Source organism: Thamnophis sirtalis, unplaced genomic scaffold (assembly GCF_051295495.1).
Source record: "Thamnophis sirtalis isolate CommonGarterSnake01/CBP01778 unplaced genomic scaffold, rThaSir2_p1.2 scaffold_3, whole genome shotgun sequence".
In the NCBI taxonomy this organism is placed as follows: domain Eukaryota; kingdom Metazoa; phylum Chordata; class Lepidosauria; order Squamata; family Natricidae; genus Thamnophis; species Thamnophis sirtalis.
The window spans coordinates 174,207,789-174,233,473 of record NW_028261383.1 but is presented as its reverse complement, the minus strand read 5'-3'; the positions used below and the strand labels follow the sequence as shown (position 1 = coordinate 174,233,473).

The 25,685-nt window shown below is 43.1% G+C and overlaps 1 protein-coding gene across 1 annotated transcript in view; it reads left to right on the top strand.

Moving 5' to 3' along the window:
• Window positions 1-22,812, top strand: part of SLC25A23 (solute carrier family 25 member 23) — a 54,261-nt gene extending 31,449 nt beyond the window's left edge. Inside the window, exons 5-10 of the mRNA XM_087710986.1 lie at window positions 9,171-9,329; window positions 11,605-11,757; window positions 14,236-14,343; window positions 18,422-18,589; window positions 18,971-19,121; window positions 20,517-22,812. Of these exons, the coding sequence (XP_087567112.1) occupies window positions 9,171-9,329; window positions 11,605-11,757; window positions 14,236-14,343; window positions 18,422-18,589; window positions 18,971-19,121; window positions 20,517-20,701 (924 nt within the window). The 3' untranslated portion in view covers window positions 20,702-22,812. The remainder of the gene's footprint in view (window positions 1-9,170; window positions 9,330-11,604; window positions 11,758-14,235; window positions 14,344-18,421; window positions 18,590-18,970; window positions 19,122-20,516) is intronic.
• The last annotated feature ends 2,873 nt before the right edge of the window (window positions 22,813-25,685 follow it).

Below are 25,685 nucleotides of genomic sequence, written 5' to 3'. Positions count from 1 at the left end.
TTAAAGATGGACATGCAGTGCCAGAAAAAGGGAACAGATTTACTCAGTTGGCCTTTCTATACAAAAACATAGAATGTAAACAAAATCCGTGACCCAACAAATGCACGCACGTCAAAAGCGCGCCGACGAAACCGCGGCGACAAAACCACGCCCACAAAAGCGCGATTTCAGTTAAGGTAAGGGTTAGGTTCAGGGTTCTGTTTAGGGTTAGGTTTAGGGTTAGGGTTAGAGTTATTTGGTTGTTATTACTTGTTCACTGAAGGCGCGCTTTTGTTGGCGCGCTGTTGTCGGCGCGCTTCTACACTCATTCATCGGCGCGATTTCGAACTCACGTTTTTTTGTTGCCGCGTTTTTGTCGGCGCGCTTTTGTCGAGCGCACATTTGTCGGTGAACCAACGAAATCATAGGGTGGAAGCAGGGGTGGGTTTCTCGCCCCGTTCCAACCGGTTCAGTTGGAACGGGGACGACGGCGTCCTCATGCATGCGCGCGGTGCACGCATGCGTACTAGCGTCTGTGCGATGCTCCAGCTGCTCCTGGACGATCGCGCAGGCGCTGTATGCGTCCTGCGCATGCGTGGAAGCGCAGAACTTGTCAAAAATGGGTAAGGACCGTGGGCGGGCGGGCGCGCCCTTCGCCATTCCCGGAAGTTACTTACTTCCGGGTTCGGCGACCAACCGGTTCGCAGGGACCGCCGCGAACCGGTTGAAACCCACCCCTGGGTGGAAGGGACTTTAGATATCATCAATGTCCTCTCAGGACATTATTTATTTAATTTCTATGGCCTCCCATCTCAGTCAGTCAGTCAGTGATTATTAGTAGAATAACCTCCAACAAAAGGAGAATGACTGCTTCGTGTGGTTCCTTGTTCCACCGGCTTACAGCTTTGAACTCTGTAGTGAGGGTTTCACCTGATGTCTGGCCTGAAACTTTTTCCTTGTGGTTTTTAACTTACTGATTCAGTTCCCACCCACGGGAACTGAATCTACTTGTGGAGGAAATTATGTGACTAGAGGGAAATTAGGATGGAGAAGGAACAAGGGGTGAGGGAGGTATGCCTTTGCATGATAGAAGTGTGAGGAGGGAGGGAAGTGGGCTTCAGCTAGAGGGCCAGGTAGAAAGCAGCAACAGGGAGACAGAAGTCATACATGTAGTCCTCAACTTACACTTCATTTACTAACCGTCCAGAGTTACAACAACACTGAAAAATGTGACTTACGGCCGTTCTTCAGAGTTTCAACCTTGGCAGCACTCCCATAATCCTATGATCAACATTCAGATGTTTGGCAACTGGTTTATATTTATGACTGTTCTGTGTCCCTCGTGATCACCTTCGGTGACCTTCTGACAAGCAGAGTCAATGGGGAAATCGATTAACTTAACAACCAACTTATCAACTGTAGCGATATGCTTAACAACTAAGCTATGGTGGCGCAGTGGTTAGAGTGCAGTACTGCAGGCTACTTCTGCTGGCTGCCATCTGCCTACAATTTGGCAGCTCAAATCTCACCAGGCTCAAGGTTGACTCAGCCTTCCATCCTTCTGAGGTGGGTAAAATGAGGACACGGATTGTTGTTGGGGGCGATACGCTGACTCTGTAAACGGCGTAGAGAGGGCCATAAAGCTGTATATAAGTTCGAATCTAATTGTGGCAAGAAAGGACATAAATCGGGCAAAACTCACTTAATAAATGTCTCACTTAGCAACAGAAATTTTGGGCTCGATTGTGGTTGTAAGTAAAAGACTACCCGTATTTGGTGTGTGAGATATTGCCTTTGATTTAAACCATCTCTTTTTTCTTCCATTCCCCCCCGCCAATCAGTTTTGTTCCATCTGGAATTGTGAGGGTTTTTCCCTGACCGCATGCTTGGAATGTTATTCTTTCTTTTCTTTTGGAAAATTGAACAAAGATCCTTTAATAGTCAAGCCATCTGATGGTCTCACTTGTGTAGCAGAGGCCAATCGCGCGAGCGATTGTGGGTGCACCTCGTTTCACCCACGTAACACCTATCCTCCACGAGCTGCGCTGGCTACCTGTTGATCTCCGGATACGCTTCAAGGTGCTACTTGCCACCTATAAAGCCCTTCATGGTAGTGGGTCTGGGTACTTGAGAGACCGCCTACTGCCGATCACCTCCACACGACCCATTAGATCTCATCGTTTAGGCCTCCTCCGAGTTCCATCTGCTGGCCAATGCCGACTGGCCACCACGCGGAGGAGAGCCTTCTCGGTGGTTGCCCCGACCCAATGGAACGATCTCCCCGTGGAGCTTCGTACCCTCATCACCCTCCAGACCTTCCGCACAGCCCTTAGAACCTGGCTATCCCGTCAGGCCTGGGGCTAAAGACTGTAACCCGCCCGAATGGTATGAATGTTGCGTTTTAATCATGTACTGTCCTATATGTAAAAGTCTGTCCCCCCCCCTCCCTTTTGATTGTGAGCCGCCCTGAGTCCCCCCAGGGAAAAGGGCGGCATACAAATAAACAATTCAATTCAATTCAAATTCATTCTTTGCCGTGGGCAAGAGATTTCATTTGGATAGATCCTTCCCAGCAGAATTCTTCTGGTATGGGAAGGGGCCAAGCCTTGATTTTTATCTTTGGTTTTGATTAGTAGGAATTCCTCTGCCTTGGAAGGAGCGCTATTTGACTTGCGCAACTTTTGTGATCTTTGTGATGGAGCCTGAAAACTCTTTTTTACAACATGCCAAAACTTCCGTGTATCCATTTCAAAGGTTACATTTGCCTTTGATCTGGGTTTCCAAATACGTATGTCCCTCTGAGGATCCTCTAGGAAAAAGAGGATCTGAAAAAATTTGTTATCTCTGGGCTGGCTCTTAGCCAAGGTTCTCTATCTTCTCGCTGTGTTAATCTCATCGGTTGATTGAAATAGGGCAGATTAAAGTTTATATTTAAACGCAAAGTCATCTGTAGCAGATGTGCTGAGTAGAGAGAAAGTAGAAGTTTTCTAGGATAGGTCAAGTAGAATCTACCAACCATCATGTGTTTTAAATTAAACTCAACACACGATGACTAGATTTCCAAGGGTAAAAACCATTAATCTGCATATGTTTATTACTGCCGTATTAATCCAAAACATCAACTACTCTAACAGGCACAATAAGGGCTGCAAATATCTAGGCTACAGCATCCACTAAATGGCAGCTGTGAGATATAAAGAACACCAGCTGCTGCCATCTACTGACCATCCAGGGTATAGCATTTGCCTTATCAAATGGAATAAATTAAATTCAGACATTTGCTGCCCCCAAAAAACGATAGCTATCAGCTCAGTAAGTGTTGAAATGGAAACTATTTCCTGCATTGTGGCTGGTATTAATCATCTGATGGCCTTGCAGCTGAAGCCGAGGTGGCGCAGCGGTTAGAGTGCACTACTGCAGGCCACTTCAGCTGACTGTTATCTGCAGTTCAGCGGTTCAAATCTCACCGGCTCAAAGGTTGACTCAGCCTTCCATCCTTCCGAGGTGGGTGAAATGAGGACCCAGACTGTGGGGGCGATGTGCTGACTGTAAACCGCTTAGAGAGGGCTGAAAGCCCTATGAAGCGGTATATAAGTCTAATAAATAAATAAATAAATAACTGCTATTGCTATTGCTAATCTCCTGCTACTTATCCTGCTATTGCTGGATGTATTCCTGGAAACTAATGTTTTCCTACTTTGGGGGACAGGGAATTTACCCTAAACCAGGATTGTATTAGAAAACTTGGGATGTCTGATCATCTGATCTCAGCAGAAGTATTCTTCTGTTTTGTGTTGTACTTTGAGATTAATAAGGATAGAAGATGGTTGGAATTCCAGTCTTTATTCACAGAAAATAATGAGGAGTTTATTGATTGGAATAGAATGGAGACCTAAAGACAGCTCATGTTACCAATGGTATCCCCTTATCTGCTGAGAGGCTTGGGGAGATGTATAGGATCTGTATGCAATCCATGGGAAGGTTTCCTGCAAAGCCCCATTTCAATGGATAACATTGTGTTAAAATGAAAAAAAAGAGTGCAATGTCCTTTTATTTCAAAGTTAGGAAAATGTCAAATGAATTATACTCTACATCAGTGTTTCTCAACCTTGGCAACTTGAAGATGTCCGGACTTCAACTCCCAGAATTCCCCAGCCAGCAAATGCTGGCTGGGGAATTCTGGGAGTTGAAGTCCGGACATCCAGCGAATGCTGGCTGGGGAATTCTGGGAGTTGAAGTCCGGACATCTTCAAGTTGCCAAGGTTGAGAAACACTGCTCTACATTCTGTTTGGTGGGAGCCAGGCTTCACTTGAATTCGCCTTCTTCCGCATCAAAATGTTTGAAAAGTCCATCCTTTCCCAAAGATCTGGTCCTTTCTCAGCTTCTGATTTCCTGCTCGGATCGGAGCAGGTCCATTTCCCATCATATAATCCGCAAATGCCGATAGGACCGGCTCTTTCAAGTCCCTCCCCATCCACTTTTAGCTCTTCAATCCCATTAGGAGGTTGCTGGAGGGCTTGGCTGCGTCCCTTCTTCTTGCCTTCTCCTCATCTGGCCTATCCTTTTACCCATCATGGAAAAGCTTTTTTCTATCAGGAAGGGCCCCAGTGGCTCAGGGATCCATGGGGATGCAAAGCTGCTGACCCTGGTAAAACTCTGGGAGGCTGACCATCGACAAGGCAAAGGCTTGGAGTCCATCGTGGGAGACTTTGATCTGGTAGGTCAGGCGGGTGCTTCCTTCTGCAGGAATTTTCTTCTTTTGCTCTGCACGCCAGATTGCTGAGGCTTCTAGTTCTTTTGCCCCACTGAGCCCCTTCGATTCTGTTTACGTCTTGTAGCTCATCATAAAAGAGGAATACAGGGACCTTGGCAGGAGGCCTGTTTATAGAAACTGGGCTCCGTGCAGAATTAATTCCTGCTTCTGGTGTTGGTAAATAAAAAAGCAGCACTTGAGTCTGTTTTGCCCCTTTAATATATATATGTGTGTGTGTGTGTGTGTGTGTGTGTGTGTGTGTGTGTGTGTGTTGTGTTTGTGCTGATAAATAAATAAAGGGAGACTAGTATAGATCAGATTTATTTATCAGTACAAATGCAACACAAATGTAACAAAGGCAACAGTAAAAATATTGGGTTTCTGTCTGGATGGTCTCTTGTGATGAGCCGATAGACAGAGAAAGGAAGCAGTATGCCTCCTCCCATATTTGGGCATACCAGGGGTTGTGACACTAAATACACGTGTGTGTGTGTGTGTGTGTGTGTGTGTGTGTGTGTGTGTGTTGCATTTGTGTTGATAAATAAATAAAGGGAGACTAGTATAGATCTATTTCAAGCTATTTAGCTCTAATCAGCTAGCCATGCCCTTACTGGGAATCGAACCCAATACATGACACAATACATATCTATATCTATATCTATATCTATATCTATATCTATATCTATATCTATATCTATATCTATCTATCTATCTATCTATCTATCTATCTATCTATCTATATTTATCTATCTATCTATATATCTATCTATATATGTTTTTTATTTCTGCTGATAAATAAATAAATAAATTTATTTATCAGCACAAATAAAAAAACACAAATATAACAAAGGCAATAATAAAAATATTGAGTTTCTGTTGTGATGGACTCTTGTGACAAGCTGATTGACAGATGATGGAAGCAGTTAGCTTCCTCCCATAATTGGGGCTTACCAGGGGTTGTAAAAATCTTATATATATATATATGTTTTTATTTGTGCTGATAAATAAATAAAGGAAGACTAGTATAGATCTATTTCAAGCTATTTAGCTCTCATCAGCTAGCCATAGCCTTACTGGGATTCGAACCTGTGCTCTATTGCCTCCCAGGCAGGGAGTTAACCATTTGAGCTACAGAGAACGACTCCTTTTATCAGCCAGCCAGGGTGGGAGGTATATACTTAAAGTCACAACCCCTGGTATGCCCAAGTGTGGGAGGAAGGTCACACTTCCACTCTCTGTCATTAGGCTCGTCACAAGAGTCCATCCAGACAGAAACCCAATATTTTTACTGTTGCCTTTTGTTATATTTGTGTTTTTATTTGTGCTGATAAATAAATAAAGGAAGACTAGTATAGATCTATTTCATATATATATGAAATATATATATATATATATATATATATATATATATATATATATATATATATATATTTTCATTCATTCATTCATTCATTCATTCGAGTCTATTAAATAGATTGAAGATTCTTTGAGTAAATCCGATTGTACTTTTCTAGTATTACATCATCATAATTTCTCCCAATCTTCTCATAATCCAGCTCAAGTATTGAGGATCTGTTATGTTCTCTTCTGTTGTGTTTTGTTTCCCCCCCCCCGTCAATCAAATCTATATAGATTAGAACTGGTGGAATTATTTTGCATAATAATTGCCAGCTAGAGATATTTAAGACCCCTTACATTTTTAATCAGACCCTACAAACACATGATCTCTGTATGCCACCTCTATCCTCTGCACTTTCTGCTAAACACTGAAGCAACTGGTTTCTTTGTGTTATTCTTTGCATAAATTATGTAATTTTTGCAGTTGATTGGAATAAATTCATTGGGTTTGTTATACAGTGTTTTTATTCTGCCTTTCCTCCAAGGAGCTTACCATAATAACATTTTATCCTCAAGATAACCCCGGGAATCTATTCTTGCCCTAGGTCATCTGTGAGCTGCCTAATTGAGAAGATATTTTAATCTGGTTTTTCTGGTCTTTTATGTTGCTGCTATTGAATCAATTTACTATCCCAGCTGCACTGTATCATTCTGTTCCCAGTAGACCTGTGCATTTTCCAGGGCCTTTAAAATGAAAAGTAACGTTAAATGAATTGGTTGTTTTGCCTTAGAAGCTACATTTAGTGTTTTTTAAGGAACATTTTGGCTGGGAAGGCAATGTTTTGAATTTGCAGAGTTCAAAGTATGGGCTGCATTCTTATTTACACAATTCAGTTTATAATCTTACGTTGATTCGGTCTCTAGTTTCTCCTTTTGGATTACTTTATTTTTCATACTTAAAAGGAGCAGGTAAAAAGACTTTAAACCCGTGATGTTGAGAAAAGGGAAAAAAGTATGACTAAGGAAACCTCTAAGGATTAATGCCAACACAGAAAGGACCAATGGGCAGAGACCAAGATGTTTTTGGATTGGATTTGGATTTAGATTGGATTTATTTCATTTATATGCCGCCCTTTTCCCCGAAGGGGACTCAGGGCGGCTCACAATTCGGTCAGGGAAGGGGGTACAGACAGGGGATAAAAAGACAAACATAACAATACACAATTTAAAAATACACAACAACCATACCATTCGAGGAAGGGGGCAAAAGCTCTTTAGCCCCAGGCCTATCGGAACAGCCAGGTTTTAAGGGCTTTGCGGAAGGCCTGGAGGGTGGTGAGGGTTCGAATCTCCACGGGGAGTTCGTTCCAGAGGGTCGGAGCAGCCACAGAGAAGGCCCTCCTCCGGGTAGTCGCCAGTCGGCATTGGCCGGTGGATGGTATTCGGAGGAGGTCTAATCTGTGGGATCTAATCGGTCTAGTGGAGGTGATCGGCAGCAGGCGGTCTCTCAAGTACCCAGGTCCAATACCATGAAGGGCTTTATAAGTGACGACTAGCGCCTTGAAGCGTATCCGAAGACCAATAGGCAGCCAGTGCAGCTCGCGGAGGATAGGACCAAGACCAAGATGTTTTGGCTGTTTTTTTTTTCTAGTTTAGATAAGGATATATACATTGATGCTTATGACTATTTTAATATGATAATCCCTGCCATTTTTATAGCTTCTCGCAAAATAGTCTTATTATGTGTGCCGGCCTGGTTTTCATTTTTTATTCAGTTACGTGAGTTCTTGAGCACAGTGCTTTCAATATTAACCTCCTTTGAGCAGGATTTCCAACAGGTCATCAGCTAACCATGCAACCATTCATTTGTGATTTACAACCCCTGATGTGGCTTGGGATGCGGTTAATTCCATACTCAGAAATCTTTGGAAACAGGAGTGTAGGAAGGCTCAACAGCAGTGCGTGGTAGGGGTTCCACCCCAAAACCGCGTTCGACTAAAGGGCGCTCGACGAAACCGCGTAGCTGACGTCATCACAGGGCGACAACAGCGTGGAGACAGAAGCACGCTGTAAATGCTAAACCTAAAATTAACCCCTAAACCTAAACCTAACCCCCCTAAACCTAATCCTAAACCTAACCCTAAACCTAACCCTTAACCTAACCCTTAACCTAAACCTAACCCTAACCCTAACCCTAAACCTAACCCTAACCCTTAACGTAACCCTAAACCTAACCCTAACCCTTAACCTAACCCTAAAGCTAACCCTAAAGCTAACCCTAAACCTAACCCTTACCTTAACTTGAATCGTCTTGCTTTCAAAGCGCTATTTAAAGCGCCCTTCTTTCTCCGCGCTGGCTGTTGTCGCCCTGTTGATGACGTCAGCGATGCGGTTTAATCGGGCGCGCTTTAGTCGAGCGCGGTTTTGTCGTGCCACGCGTGGTAGGAAGCCTTTGCTTGTCAGTGGAGAAAAAAGAGAGGCCAGAATGTGAGAAGACGAATACATTTCTAGTGACTTAATTTGGTTAAAAGGTTTATGGAAATAAAGTGTTCTGTAAGCTTTCTTCACCAGGAAGGTGGGAATTGAACTTGCTTTTTGAGCAGTTATGCAGAGTTGCGATTCCCCAGGATATTCTGACCCTGGGTTCGACTTCAATTCCAGCTGTTTAATATTTGATTTGCCCATCCTTATCTGTTTGGATTTTGATGATCAGTATAATAACCCAATAAAATAACCCTATCAATAGCGTTTGATAGGGAGGGAAGGCTGGGGGTGAGTGGGAGGGAGGGAGGGATATATATTAGGCTTGACGAGGGGTGTTAGATTTTAAAGTAATATGATTGCACATGTATACTGTCTTCTCTTATTTTTTTCTTTAAAACTAAGATATGTTAAGTATATTGATATGGAAGCATAAATACCATCAACATAGAATGGAGTTTGCTCAGAAGCGGAAATACACCAATGAGAGGAGTTGAGTTCAGTATAATGAAAATTGAAGATGACTTCCTTTAGAATATTCGCCCCGTTACTTTTGCCTCTAGCGTATTTCTCCCAATAGTGCTTGACCCCTTATTTTTTTCCCCCTTGTCTTGATAGGTCCTTGACATTGGAGAATGCCTCACTGTTCCTGATGAGTTTTCTGAGAAAGAGAAGAAAACTGGGATGTGGTGGAAACAACTCATAGCTGGAGCTATGGCCGGCGCTGTCTCTCGGACCGGAACTGCACCGTTGGATCGGTTGAAAGTTTTCATGCAGGCAAAGAGCTAACAAGCATTTGTGATTGAGAAAGGGGAGTGGGGTTATGCCTTGCAACAATACCTGGAAAGCAGTAACGATTCCTGGGGAGACAAATGCAAAGGGAAAAGGGGGGGGCAGGGGCTTTTGGGGAAATTATCTTCATAGGTGTAGTGAGTAGTTGTCCAAAATATACTTTTATGTCAGCGGTGGGATTCAAATAATTGAACAGCCGGTTCTCTGCCCTAATGACCATCAGGGTAGGTGGGGCTCGGTGGTCATGTGACTGGGTGGGCGTGGCCAACTCAAGACCACTCAGGTCGATGGGCGCATCGTCTTAGCTGTGACAATGTAATAAGGGTTAACCGGAGAGGCAGTTTCTGTAAGCAGGGCAGTAAAGATGAGGCTAGAAACAACACCAGAATGTTTCCTTCCTGCCTTCCTTACAGGATTAGCCCTGTAGAGTGGAAAAAAACAAAAGGAGATTTCTTCCAACAGTCGGTTCTCCGAACTGCTTAGAAAGTTACCAACCGGTTCTCCCGAATAGGTGCGAACTGGCTGAATCCCACCACTGATTTGTGTGCTGGATGACTTTTCCCATCTTCCCTCCTCATTGGCACAACTGGGCTCTTAGCAGCCTGCCTGCCCACCTGCCAATCAAAGCAAAGATTTTAACAGAAAAGAAATGTAGTCTTCTCCACCTGAATTGCACGCTGAATGATAGGTGGAAGCAAAAGTACGACTCAACAAGAGGCTTGAATGTTAACAGAATAGCAAGAGTTGGAAGGGAACTTGAAGGTCTTTTAGTCCAACCCCCTGTTCAGGCAGGAAACCCTATACCATTTCAGGCAAATGGTTAAGGAGGTCTTGTGAATGAACACATGTAATACCCCCCCAAAGTGTCATTCCATCCTGTCATCCTTGAATGCAGAGGCTTAACTTCAACAAACATAGCTAATGTTTTCTTTATATTCTATAATTCAGAGGCTGCCTCAACTTTCTAAATATTTGGAAGATGAACGTATAGCCAGTCCCTCTTTTTCAGCTTTAACAGTATTGCAGTTAAGAGATTTGATGAGTAAGAATTATAAGAGTTATATCATATATGTCTTTCACATTGCCTCCATTTTTACACGTCTTAAAAGACCCCCAATAGCCCTCCAACAGTACAATGTTGTCACATACAGTACATGGTTGACTACTGTAACACGCTCTACATGGGGCTGCCCTTGAAGAGTGTTCGAAGACTTCAGCTAGTCCAGAATGCAGCCGCGCGAGCGATTGTGGGTGCACCTAGGTACACCCACGTCACACCTATCCTCGGCGAGCTGCACTGGCTACCCATTAGTCTCTGAATCCGCTTCAAGGTGCTGGTCGCTACCTATAAAGCCCTACATGGCATCGGACCTGGGTACCTGAGAGACCGCCTCCTGCCGATTACCTCCCAGAGACCGATTCGATCACACAGGTTAGGTCTCCTCCGGATTCCATCTGCCGGCCAATGTCGGCTGGCGACTCCCCGGGGGAGAGCCTTCTCTGTTGCAGCTCCAGCCCTCTGGAATGACCTCCCCGTGGAGATCCAGACCCTTACTACCCTCCCGGCCTTCCGCAAAGCCACCAAGCCCTGGCTGCTCCAGCAGGCCGGGGGGCTTGTGAAACATCCAGCCCCACGGAAATTGTGAATGTTGCGTCTTTTTTAAAGTGTTGTCTTATTGAATTGAATTGAATTGAAAAGTTTATTTATAGGCCGCCCTTTTCCCTGAGGGGACTCAGGGCGGCTTACAATTCATGGGGAAGGGAATACAGACAATGACATATAGAAACAATACATAATTAAAATAGAAACAACATTCATCATTCGGGAGGGGACGGATTACAATCTTTAACCCCAGGCCTGACCAGATAGCCAGATCTTGAGGGCTGTGCGGAAGGTCTGGAGGGTGGTGAGGGTACGAATCTCCACGGGGAGATCGTTCCAAAGGGTCGGAGCTACTACTGAAAAGGCTCTCCTCCGCGTAGTTGCCAGTCGACACTGACTGGCGGATGGAACTCGAAGGAGGCCTAATCTGTGTGATCTTATAGGTCGCGAGGAGGTAATTGGCAGGAGGCGGTCTCTTATCTATTTATCCCCTTTCCCTTGTCTATTGTGAGCCGCCCGGAGTCCTCCGGGAGTGGGCGGCATACAAGACAAATGAAATGAAATGAAATGAAATGGTTACTCTTGTTTTATGTCGTCAGCTAGAGCTTCTCATAGAGTAGGCAGGGACTAACATTGTGTCTGCCTCTTTTCCTGCAGGTCCATGCAACGAAGAACAACAGCATGAATGTGCTTGGTGGACTGAAAGGCATGATTTACGAGGGAGGCATCTGCTCGCTGTGGCGGGGCAATGGCATCAACGTTCTCAAGATTGCACCCGAATCTGCCATCAAGTTCATGGCTTATGAGCAGGTATGGACTTGAAAGGTGTCCGCAGATCTGCACACTTAATACCCACAAGCAAGCCTCAACCGTTGCAGCTCTCAAAAGTAGAGGTGTTATGATGGTAGATGACATCCCTTCTCAGTTGGGATGGCATATTTTGTACCAGCCATAACTTGCAAATGTGGCAGCTCCACAGTACAAATTGTACATCTGCATATCTTAAGGACCACTCAAACGAGAGATATAAACGAGACTGGGGAAAAAATGGATCGATTATATACAAAATAAATATGGGACTAAGAAATTCCAGATAGCTTATGATTAAGATCAGGAATGATATAAATTGTTTAAAGTTAGCCTAGCAAGGAGGAGCTAAGTTCAATGTAAGGATGTTATCAACTTTTTATTCTTTTTTTCCAATATATTTTAGACTGTTTTTGTTAAAGATTTATACCGTGTATGGGTTCTGGGAAGTCGGGGGAGGGAAGGCTGGGGGAGGGTGGGAGGGAGGGATGTATATTAGGCTTGACGAGGGGTGTTAGATTTTAAGGTAATATGATTGCACATGTATACTGTCTTCTCTTATTTTTTTTCTTTAAAACTAAGATATGTTAAGTATATTGATATGGAAGCATAAATGCCATCAACATAGAATGGAATTTGCTCAGAAGCTGAAATACACCAATAACAGGAAGAGTGGGAAACAGAGGGGAGAAGAAAGATAGGAAGAGAGGGATAGGAGAGAGGGTAAGGGGGGAAGATGAGGAGAATAAGAAGGAGTGGCATGAAGAGAGAGGAGAAGGAGAAAGGAAGGGGAAGTAGAGTAGAAAAGGATGATGGAGGGAAGAAAGGAGGTAGGAGAGAGGCAGAAGAAAGAGGTGTATGGAGAGCAGAAGAGCTAATAATGGGTTTTTATCTTTTTGGATTATTTTTCTTTAAAACTAGGATATGTTAAGTATATTGATATGGAAGCTGAAATACACCAATGGGAGGAAGAGTGGGAAACAGAGGAGAGAAGAAAGATGGGAAGACAGGGATAGGAGAGAGGGTAAGGGGGGAAGATGAGGAGGATAAGGAGGAGTGGAATGAAGAGAGAGGAGAAGGAGAAAGGAAGGGGAAGTAGAGTAGGAAAGGAGGATGGAGGGAAGAAAGGAGGTAGGAGAGAGGTAGAAGAAAGAGGTGTATGGAGAGCAGAAGAGCTAATAATGGGTTTTTATCTTTCTGGGTGTTGATGGCAAGAGGAACTGATGTAATTACTACTTAATACAATAGGATATTGGCTATGTAATAGTATACATGTGATTATATGAAAATGGAAAATAAAAAAGTATATTTTTAAAAAAAACAAATTGTACTTGTCCATCCTTTACAACAAGGCAAAGGATGATAGTTTCTAGTGTCCCCTGTTTTTGAAAAGCATCAGCCAAACGTGAGCAAAGTCTTTTTTAACCAGGCTTCTATCCGCTCTTCTTAAAGGAACCATGAATCCAGAAGGACTCCCAGATTACAAGCTTGCTGTCACAGCTGGACTATAAGTTTATTCAGAGCCAAATACCATGCTTTCTGTCTGGTATTCTCCCTTGGTAATCTGTTGCAAAAAGAATAGTAGTTAGATGGTTGACTAGGAATGGGAGTCCTCAGGTTCAACTCTGCTTTCTGCTATGGGATCTCACTGGATGCTTTGGGACAAATTGCCAAGTTCAGTCGCTTCTGAGAATAAAATAGGAGAAGGAAGTCTGGTGGGTGATGTCTTGAACTCCTGGGGAAAAAAGTTGAGAAGAAGACTAATCAATAACAAAAATTCTAGGTTCCACCACAAATCCGCGGTAGACTAAAGCCCGCTCGACGAAAGCGCGTACGTGACATCATCACAGCGCGACGAAAACGGCACGCTGTGAGCAGTAAATTTAAAATTAACGCGAAAACCTTACCCTAACCTCCCCAAACCTAACCCTAAACCTAACCCTAAGCCTAACCCTTAACCTAACCCTAAACCTAACCCTAACGCTTAACGTAACCCTAAACCTAACCCTTAACGTAACCCTAAACCTAACCCTAACCCTTAACCTAACCCTAAACCTAACCCTAAACCTAACCCTTACCTTTATGTGAATCGGCTTGCTTTAATTTAATTTTAATTTAATTTATTTTTAATTTTATTTGTCGCGCTGCTGATGACGTCAGGTACGCGCTTTGATCGGGCGCGCTTTAGTGGACCGCGGTTTTGACGGGTCACGAAATTCTATATGTTCCAACATTGTTCTCCTTCAATCTAAATTTCAGCGAAACGAAGCGACTGATCTAGTCAAGTTATAGTGAAGATTTCATTGCTTGTTACTGAAATCCCTGCAAAAAACTGATATCCCAGTGCAGCAACATACCATTCCCGATATTCCCCCTGATATAAAATGTAGTAATTTCTTATGCGTGCTGCCCTTACTCGGTTAACTGAGATGAAAATGGAGGAGTCTCCAGCCTGACTATATCTCTTGTTTTTCTTTGCAGATAAAGCGAGCAATTCGTGGGCAACAGGAAACTTTGAGGGTACAGGAGAGATTTGTCGCTGGCTCATTGGCTGGGGCCACCGCACAGACCATAATCTACCCCATGGAGGTAAAATTGCCCCTCTTTGGTACTACGGCGTCTGAAGGCCATTCCCTCTACCAACAAGTGACCTTTTAATCAAAATGTATACACCTCAAACAATTCATTTCATTTCATTTTATTTATTAAATTTATAGGCCGCCCAATCCCGGAGGACTCCGGGCGGCTTACAACGAAAGAAGAAAAAAAAGAAAAGCAAAATAAGTAAAAAAATAGCTTAAAATTCACAACACACATACGTTCTAATCGGGGCTGGACCTCAACAGTGAGGTCAACAGCACCAGGCCTGCCGGAACAGCCAGGTTTTAACGGCTTTTCTGAAGGCCATGAGAGTGGGTAAGGTCCGGACCTCTGGGGGTAGCTGATTCCACAGGGTCGGAGCAGCCATAGAGCGTGACCCGTCAAAACTGCGGTCCACAAAAGCACGCTTGACGAAAGCGCGCATTTGACGTCATCACAGCGCGACGAAAAAAATTAAAAATTGAAATAAAAATAAAATTAAAGCACGCCGATTCACATAAAGGTAAGGGTTAGGGTTAGGGTTAGGTTAAGAGTTAAGGTTAGGTTTAGAGCGTTAGGGTTACGTTTAGCGTTAGGTTAAGGGTTAGCGTTAGGTTTAGCGTTAGGTTAAGGGTTAGGTTTAGGGTTAGATTTAGGGTTAGGTTTAGGGTTAGGTTTAGGGTTAGGTTTGGGGGGGTTAGGGTAAGGTTTTCGCTTTATTTTTACATTTATCGATCACAGCGCGATGTTTTCGTCGCGCTGTGATGATGTCACATACGCGCTTTCGTCGAGCGCGATTTTGTCGTCCGCGGTTTTGTGGTGGAACCCCATAGAGAAGGCTCTCCTCCGGGGGCCCGCCAGCCGACACTGTCCGGCTGACGGTATCCGAAGGAGGCCCACCCTGTGGGATCTTATTGGCTGTTGGGAGGTGTATGGCAATAGGCGGTCTCACAGATATCCAGGTCCTGAGCCTTGTAGGGCTTTAAAGGTAATAACCAACACCTTGAATTGCGTCCAGAGACCAATAGGCAGCCAGTGCAGCTTGCAGAGGACAGGTGTAATATGGGTGTATCTCGGTACACCCAATATCGCTCGCGCGGCTGCATTCTGGACTAGCTGTAGTCTCCGAACGCTTTTCAAGGGTAGCCCCATGTAGAGCAAATTCCAAGAATGTGTCCAAGCCGACCATCACCACAGGGTCAGGTTTAGGCTTCCGCTGCACTTATTTCCAATTTAGTACTTTTATTCCCCAATAATCTTCTTAGATGTCTCCTAAGAGGTCTTTCTAAAATTTAGAAAGGTTTAGGTTTAGAAAGATGTCTTTCTAATTTTCTTAGTCTTTTTCTATCAGCTCGTGAGGAAGTAGAGGACTTTGCAAGTTTACAAAAGCATCTCCAGAATGCTTATCATTTATTATGAACTGACCAATCAGAAGAGGTGCAAAAATATGAGCACAGAACATTGCTTAGATTTTAAAAATGAAGGGAATCATTGGAAATATGGCCCATTGTGATGATAACAATAGGAAAAAATAGGTAAAGTAGATAAATTCGGAGCTTCAGGCAAACGTGAACACTATTCAGCAGATGCTACACCTAAGAGCCAAGGTGGCGCAGTGGCTAAATGCAGCACTGCAGGCTACTGCTAGATCAGCAGGTCAGCGGTTCAAATCTCACCGGCTCAGGGTTGACTCAGCCTTCCATCCTTCCGAGGTGGGTAAAATGAGGACCCAGATTGTTGGGGGCAATAGGCTGACTCTCTGTAAACCGCTTAGAGAGGCCTGAAAGGCCTATGAAGCGGTATATAAGTCTACTGCTATTGCTACTGCTATTGCTACTAAGTAGATTCATTTGAATAAAGGATATAAGAATTGTAGTTTTGCCGTAGTGTACTAATAATGGTGTTTTGGATGGTGTCCAACCAAACTTTACCAAATGACTTTTCCATGATTTATTAGTTAGGATGAATAGGCATTCAGTCTGCTTACTTTATTATATAATATTAACAGTGCATGTGCTTCTTTAGGTAATGACATAAATCAGTCAAGCTCCCGCCCAGAGTAAATACAATTTTAATCTCATACCAAGAGTTACTCAAAGGTTGGTAGGGAGGAGAGGAGAGGGCATTTACCTAACTGTGGATTCCTTCTTAAAACTGCTGGTAGAGGCTCAGAAATGCAGTTCATTCCAGGTATGACCAGGATAATGTATGGGATATATGTGTTCCATTCCTTTCTAGCACCTTTCTTAGTACAGTCCTAGTATACCTTTTTGATATAAAATGAATGCTATATATATATATATATATATATATATATATATATATATATATATATATATATATATATATATATATATATATATATATATATATATATATATATATATATATATATATATATATATATATATACATACATACATACATACATACATACATACATACATACATACATACATACACACACACTTAAAGTCACAACCCCTGGTATGCCCAAGTATGGGAGGAAGGTCACACTTCCACTCTCTGTCATTAGGCTCGTCACAAGAGACCATCCAGACAGAAACCCAATATTTTTTTACTGTTGCCTTTTTTGTTACAAATACATATATTATATATATATGCCCAGTATGCCAATCTGAGATAAGATATTTGAAATGTACTTGTAGTTTACGTAAAGATAATGTCGGTAAGGAGAAAGTTGAGCGTTGCAAGAATGGATATGTCAGAGCTGTTCCTTCTCAACACATCCTTACATTCATGGGGAAATTCGGGCAGAATTGATAATAGTTCAGAAGGCATCTGCTTTCTATCTTGGTTTGGGAAGGAGAGGGACACAGAGTGATCTTAATACCAATACCAGAGATATATGTCGTGAATCTTCCTTTCCAATTTATCCAGGATATTAGCTAAATGCTATCCAGGAAGCAGCATTAGCAGACCAAAATCCAATTTTTGTTGATTTGTACATATTATTTTTAATCTGCTTTTGGTCATCGTGATTTCCAAGACATGATAACAGCTACAATACCAATAACACAAATAAATAGAAACACCAATAAAATAGAAACAGTAAAATAAGCTAACATAAAATCATATCTAGCATTTAAGTAAAAGAAGCACGAAACATACACTGTATTTAAAAAGCCACGGATGTTGCACTGTGTTAGACATCTGATTCTAACACTCAGATGCTATCATCAAAATGGCATCTTGAATATAGCTTAAACATATATCTTTAATCGACAAAACTCCTAAAATGCTTATATGTGTTCTGTGGTTAACTTGGCTGCCATAAGGTTAGATTAATTATTGTTTTCCAAATAACTATCAGAGGCAGCCAATGCAGTAATTGATATAGGAGTTTAGGACCTGTGTTCCAATTCCATTTTTTCCCACTGAAAGTAGCTAAGTTAGTACCTAAAGTTGATAATATGTAATCTTGGTCATCACCACAGCCTGAGTATGCAAAAGGCATCCAGTATCCTAAAGTATTCCTGATTGAAAAATGGATTTTTAATGGAGATCATGACTCCCAACAGAGCTAGGTTATTCCACATTTTCACAGGAATTCAGAATGCCTATCACGGCAAGCCTATTGATCTGAAAGGGCATCCTCCTCCAATTCATTATCAATTTCAGATGTTAGCCTAGTAAAGAATTTGTACCACCAATTTCAGATCGAATAGATTGCTTAATGTTTTTTTTTTTCCTAATTAGAAATTTTTAAGTACGTGATCTGAGGGACGAAACAAAACAATAGAAAAACACTGTCAGTTTAGGTAGAGACAATTGGATTGACAACTGGAAAAGCCATTTCTTTTTTGCAGAGGTAGGAAACCCCATTCACCGAGAGTAGCATGAGATGGATCATAATCAAAATGATCTGGGCCAATCTATTTTTATAATTGACATCCTACAAACCACCAGGAAAAAGAAAATGTATGCTACGTTTTTGAACTAACCACTTGCAGAAGACTCTTGAAAGTAGCTGCAAGGAAGATGTAAAATTGGAAGAAACAGATTGCAGGCACCGAGACTGTTTTCTGGTTTCACATCGGATTCATTAATTTTTTCTTCCCACTAGGTTATGAAGACACGATTGGCCCTCGGCAAGACAGGCCAGTACTCAGGGGTGGCACACTGTGCCAGACAGATCCTACGGAAGGAAGGAATCCCTGCCTTTTACAAGGGCTACCTACCAAATATTTTGGGCATTATCCCCTATGCTGGTATCGATCTGGCTGTTTATGAGGTCAGTGGCTGGGTGTGGGTCAGTGGTGGGTTTCAAAAAATTTTGGAACCTCTTCTGTAGGTGTGGCCTGCTTTCCGGGTCCACTGGTGGAACCTCTTCTAACCAGTTCGGTAGATTTGACGAACCGGTTCTATCAAACCGGTAGGAACCCACCTCTGGTGTGGGTTCAAAGAATAAGGGAGTTATCCAAGGAAGAGGCTAGGCTGACACGCTCTTTCTTTAGAACACTTTTCGAGGATTCGTTATTCATACTTAGAAGAGTGTTTATTCACGGGAAAAAGGGGGTTCCTATTTGGCTTCCCTCCCTTTTCTGCAATTTATTTGTGCTCAGCTTTTGATGCCCAGATCACCTTATGCCCTTACTCACATTTCTCAACAAAGACACTGAAGAACACCTGGTTACAGAAGTACAGCAAGAACACCGCTGACCCAGGAGTTTTGGTCCTCTTGGCCTGTGGCACCGTCTCCAGTACTTGTGGCCAAATTGCCAGCTATCCCCTAGCCCTGGTGCGCACCCGGATGCAGGCACAAGGTAAGAAAGGAGCATCCTCAATGGGGAAGGTTGACAGCCATTATAGGTGGGATAACCATAACAGGAGGGATATGGTGGCTCAGTGACTAAGATGCTGAGCTTGTCGATCAGAAAGGCTGGCAGTTCAAATCCCTATTGCTATGTAACAGAGTGAGCTCCTGTTACTTGTTCCAGCTTCTACCAACATAGCAGTTGGAAAGCATGTAAAAATGCAAGTAGAAAAATAGGAACCACCTTTGGTGGGAGGAAAACAGCATGCCATGCACCTTCGACATTTACTCGTGCCGGCCACATGACCACGGAGACGTCTTCGGACAGCGCTGGCTCTTTTGGCTTTGAAACGGAGATGAGCACCGCCCCCTAGAGTCAGGAACGACTAGCCCATATGTGCACGGGGAACCTTTACCTTAATCATAACAGGGAAGATAATTAAGCATGCAATCTTAGTAACAGAGGAGTAGACATAGGGGAGATTAGTGGGAAAGACAATGAGAAGGAAAATGGGATAGGTAAAAGTAAATAAAATTTTCATCCTGGGGCTCAGTCGGGTTAAAATTAGCAGGTCTCCAAATCTGACATGTATGTTTATGGTTGTCTGTTCCTCCAGGAAAAAGGAGGAATCGGTTTTCAACACGAGGAGCTAGAACTAATAGAAATCAGGTTGTTTTCTTTATTTCAGGTTTTATAATTTATTATACAAACAATGAGCATTGACTCTGAGAATCTAGACGTAGTTTCTAGGTTCTGTCCCAATTGATCTGGGTACTTGAGAGACCGCCTGCTGCCAATTACCTCCCAAAGACCCATTAGATCACACAGGGTTGGCCTCCTCCGGGTTCCATCAACTAGCCAATGCCACCTGGCTACTACCCGGGGGAGGGCCTTCTCTGTGGCAGCTCCGACCCTCTGGAACGAACTCCCCACAGGGATTCGGACCCTCACCTCTCTCCAGGCCTTCCGAAAAGCCGTCAAAACCTGGCTTTGCCGGCAGGCCTGGGGTTGATGAGTTCCCTCCCCTATCGACTTGTATGGTTGCGTGATTCTTGCTTATTTTAATTATCTGTATTCTGTTTTATGTTCCCCCTTTTCCCTTTTTGAATTGTTCGCCGCCCTGAGTCCTTCCCGGAGAAGGGCGGCATACAAATAATAAAATTCAATTCAATTCTATGAGATTATCTTTAGGTCCTGTTCGAATTCTGGCATGCAATACTTCAAGCCTTGATCTGTCTGTCCTTCTCTGCCTCTGCACTTTCAGGCTCTTTCCCATGGGTTTGAGTCTGAGCCATGTAGGACCTGTGATCCTATTCAAACAAGAGTGTCTGAACTGGTTTACCGGGTATGTTGTGCCAGGCGTCCTACTAATCTTTCCTCTTTTTTTTCACACTCTCACTGCAGCATCCATCGAAGGTGCACCACAGCTAACCATGCTGGGTCTCTTTAGAAACATCCTTTCCCGGGAAGGGGTCCTGGGTCTCTACCGTGGCATCGCCCCCAATTTCATGAAGGTTATTCCTGCCGTGAGCATCAGCTACGTCGTCTATGAGAACATGAAGCAGGCTCTGGGAGTAACATCTAGATGAAGGAGGACCTTGTGTCGCCAAAGTGCAGGGCACCTAGCTCACAAGAAGGGTGTTGGAAGGGCAGCAAAGGTGGGAGTATCCTACGGTAATTGCTGTGAAATGGAGAGCTAAGAGGGTGTTTGAAATGATTGGGTCCGGGCCACCTTGGTCAAAAGTACAAACGTCTCCATGAACAAGAGCCAACTTGCTCACTAACAACCAAGTTTATCCTGCGAAGGCCTTGGTTGTGGGGCGGGTGGGGGGGAAGTGACCTCTTGGAGGAAATTATTTTTTGTCTTGCCCACATTCTGGAATTTGCAGAGATGGTCTCAAACAGACATGCTTCTGAGCCACCTCCTGCATACGCATCTTGTCCCCAACAACTGAACACAAGAACCGTGACATGTTAACAGCCACATCACAATTTAGCGGAAAATGAGCCATGATTGGCAGATGTCAATGGGTTGACCTTTGATAAATAGCCCTAACAACTCCTGTTAGCAGTTTTCAATACGGGAGGAAATACATTCAGAGACAATTCATTTTGACGGCACTAGGATATCTGTGATTATTCCCTGGAGTCCACCGATTTTCTTCTGCAGATGTTCAGAAACGGGAATGTCTGAATTTCCGAGGACTTTGGCCAATAGATTCTCCACTCTTCGTTTAGCATTTCTATTTGCAATGATGAATTCCTTTCGACTCTCCCCGCTTCCATTCCTCCTAGAACCTTATAGGGGTGCTGGAGCCCCTGGTATTTGCATTTTAGCCCAGACCCACTTTACTTGTCTCTGTACCTATGGAAACTGTCTGTATATTTTGCACATTTGACTGTTTTTAACTTATAAGGCTAGGTTGCAGCCTCTACGTGGACGGAACTATGGCGGAATTGAAGCCTCTCCCATTTTATTCCCATTCCCTTCTATTCTGAGGGAGCAGAGAATGTTGGAATACATTACAAGGGCTACTATTTTCTGGTAACCATCGAAGCACTTTGCTGAGACCCCCTAATATGGTGTGTACATATTTCTACTCGTTTTGAGATATTTGCAGTAGCTATAGCAGCAACTGTTGCCACAATTAAGGTCCTTGAAGCCATGCATTCGGGATTTCTGTGGGCTCTGCGTTGCATTGCTCTCCTCTTTTATTTATGACCAGCTGAATTACGTTGCAGTTGGGCATTCGGTTTTTTTTTCCCTTTATGTTGGAAAAGGCAGGATGGGGGGCTATAGATCTTTTCAGTCCACAGATTCTCTTCTCACAAATTTCCCCTTTGCCAGTGTCTCAATAAATGCTCCACTTCATCTTCCCGTTCAAGATGGGTAACCTGGTACCCATCTGGAAGAATCCTACGGGAGAAGGCTGTGGAGTCCTGCATTCTGTCACACCCAGTGGTGGGATTCAAATAAGTTACCAACCGGTTCTCTGCCCTAATGACCAGCTGGGTAGGCGGGGCTCGGTGGTCATGTGATTGTGTGGGTGTGGCCAAGTCAATGTCACTCAGGTCGATGGGCACTTCGCTTTAGTTGTTACAATGATAATAAGGGTTAACCGGAGAGGCAGTTTCTGTAAGCAGAGCAATGAAGATTAGGCTAGAAACAACACCAGAATGTTTCCTTCCTGCCTTCCTTACAGGATTAGCCCTGTAAAGTGGGGAAAAAAAACAAAAGGAGATTTCTTCCAACAACCGGTTCTCCGAACTGCTTAGAAAGTTACCAACCGGTTCTCCCGGATAGGTGTGAACCGGCTGAATCCCACCACTGGTCACAGCCAACATGATTGGCAAAGCTAAGTGAGCAAGGGCAACATGGATTTCAGGAATAAATCTTTCACATTGTTCTGGGGTGGGTTCAAAATCCTGAAAGCTGTTAGGGTTGAGTCACTTTGAAAACCTATTTTTCCCACATCTCTCACATCTGGACACGTTGCCATCTCTTCTCAGATGAACCAAAATCCTTGTCCCCTGCTTCTATGCAATATTCTCACACCAACCAGTTGCATTTGAGAGGATCACAGCCATGAATGGGAAGGGGACAGACCTGTTCCACTGTCACTTTTTAAGAGCTTTTCTAATCTGATGTCCTCTGGAAGTGTTAAATTACAGTTCCCCTTATTTCCAGCAAAATATATATATATATATATATATATATATATATATATATATATATATATATATATATATATATATATATATATATATATATATATATATATATATATATACTTAAAGTCACAACCCCTGGTATGCCCAAGTGTGGGAGGAAGGTCACACTTATATATATATATATATATGTTGAAGAAAGCTGTAATCGTCGATACAATAATATGACTTTTAGAATTTTGAGTCACATCCTTGAAAGACTTATCATCTGAGTATCTGCCGCAATTGTAGGGATACTAGAAGTAGATTGATACAGGGGGGCAGGCGGGGAGAGGCACTGCAAAAAATGAATGCTCGGAAATGGGAGGTTTGTTTTTGTCCGACTAGAGTGCTACTTCAGTTTTAGTTACCTACAAGAGGTAATCAATTTGGGAATTGGCACTTCCATTTGAGAAAAGTACCTCATTCAGTAGACCTCATTGCAAGTAAGGCAGGGGTTTTTGGGTTCCACCACAAAACCGCGCTCGACTAAACCGCGTCCGACTAAACCGCGTAGCTGACGTCATCAACAGGGCGACAACAGCGCAGAGACAGAAGCACGCTGTAAACGCTAAACCTAAAATTAACCCCTAAACCTAAACCTAAGCCCCCTAAACCTAACCCTTAACCTAACCCTAAACCTAACCCTTAACCTAACCCTAAACCTAACCCTAAACCTAACCCTAAACCTAACCCTAAACCTAACCCTAACCCTTAACCTAACCCTTAACCTAACCCTAAACCTAATCCTAACCCTTAACCTAACCCTAAACCTAATCCTAACCCTTAACCTAACCCTAAAGCTAACCCTAAACCTAACCCTTAACCTAACCCTAAACCTAATCCTAACCCTTAACCTAACCCTAAACCTAACCCTAAACCTAACCCTTAACCTAATCCTAACCCTTAACCTAACCCTAAACCTAGCCCTAAACCTAACCCTAAACCTAACCCTAAACCTAACCCTTAACCTAACCCTAAACCTAACCCTTAACCTAACCCTAAACCTAATCCTAACCCTTAACCTAACCCTAAACCTAATCCTAACCCTTAACCTAACCCTAAAGCTAACCCTTAACCTAACCCTAAACCTAATCCTAACCCTTAACCTAACCCTAAACCTAACCCTTAACCTAACCCTAAACCTAACCCTTAACCTAACCCTTAACCTAACCCTAAACCTAACCCTTACCTTAACTTGAATCGGCTTGCTTTCAAAGCGCTATTTAAAGCGCCCTTCTTTCTCCGCGCTGGCTGTTGTCGCCCTGTTGATGACATCAGCGACGCGGTTTAATCGGGTGCGGCTTAGTCGAGCGCGGTTTTGACGGGTCACGGGTTTTTTGGTTCCTCTTGGAAGTTCTTATAAGATACTTCTTCAAATGAAGTGCCAAGGACAGTGGATGTTTTGCCACACTATAGAGTTTTTAGTGGTATGTTCGCTACGGTCCACCTTATCTATAAGAGAGTGGATCATGCATACGAGCTTGGAGTTCCATAAGATCTACCTCATTTGGTTATTAAATGTCTTGAATGAGAAAACAGGATAGCAATAACACTTAGACTTATACGCCACCCCAGAGTGCTTTACAGCACTCTCTGAGTGGTTTATAACGTCAGCATATTGCCCCCAACAATCTTGAGTCCTCATTTTACCAACCTCAGAAGGATGGAAGGCTGAGTCAACCTTGAGGCTGTGGGCAGAGTCAGGCTGCAATACTGCATTCTAACCACTGCATCACCAGGTTCATGATACAAGGAGATTTTTTTCCAGGGAGAAAGGTGGAGAATGATTCACCAGAATGAAAAATAAGAGAAAGATGCAATGCCTTGCACAATAGAATCATGTCCTTTCTAAGCTGCTTTCATCTGGGAAATGTTAACATTATTTTCATTGGGAAGATTGTACATTCATGAGTTTATTAAAATAAGGGTAGGATTCTACACCCATTTATTTAGCATTGATATCATGAACTTGCTTGTGAATGGGCATTGTATTGGCATTGGTGCATAGGTAGAATGGGCAAGAGTTGGCATGTCCCAATATTATTTTGGGATTTTGGGGCTAGTAGTTCTGGCCAGTCCTGCATCCTCTTACAGGAAAGATTCAGTAAGGACAAGGCGCAGGATTGTCAAGTTCCAAATTGAAAGTCCCTTTTGTATTAGGCCACCAATTGCTATCTCTGCTACCCATCCACATACCTATATTTGGTCCCCTTCTGGTCCCTGTGGGGTAGAAGGTTCTCATTTGTCTTGCAGAGAATGTGAAAGAAGATTATAGAGAAAAGAAAGTATGAAACCTGCCATTGTCTCATCTCCCCATCCTCTTCAGCTTCATGTATATTCAAAAGAAGAATCTCTGGTTTGCACAAGATACCTATATGTGGCATATTCCAAGATGTGGGCATTGACACATCTGGAGAGTCCAAGAATGGAAGCAATAGGCTTGATAAGGTGTCCTCAAATGCTTTCCTGGCATTGTAGTTGTATCCAAAATGTAGTAGCAGCAACCAATTTGCATGGCTTTAAACAATTGATAATCTCTCCATGACATCTCACTGAATTGTCAAGAATTTTCAGGATCAGAAATGTAATTCGTTTATAAATACTGTTTGCTGGGTGAACAAAATGGGAAAGAGATGCTGTGGTCATAGTTCAGTGGTGGGTTTCAAAAAAATTTAAGAATGTATTATGTAGGTGTGGCCTGTTTTGTGGGAGTGGCTCGGTGGTCATGTGACTGGGCGGACATGACTTGGTGGGCGTGTGACCGGGTGGGTGTGGCCAACTTGGAAAATATGGTGAAACTTACTTAACAATGCTCTTGCTTAGCAACCAAAATTTTGGGTTCAATTAATTGTGGTCATAAAT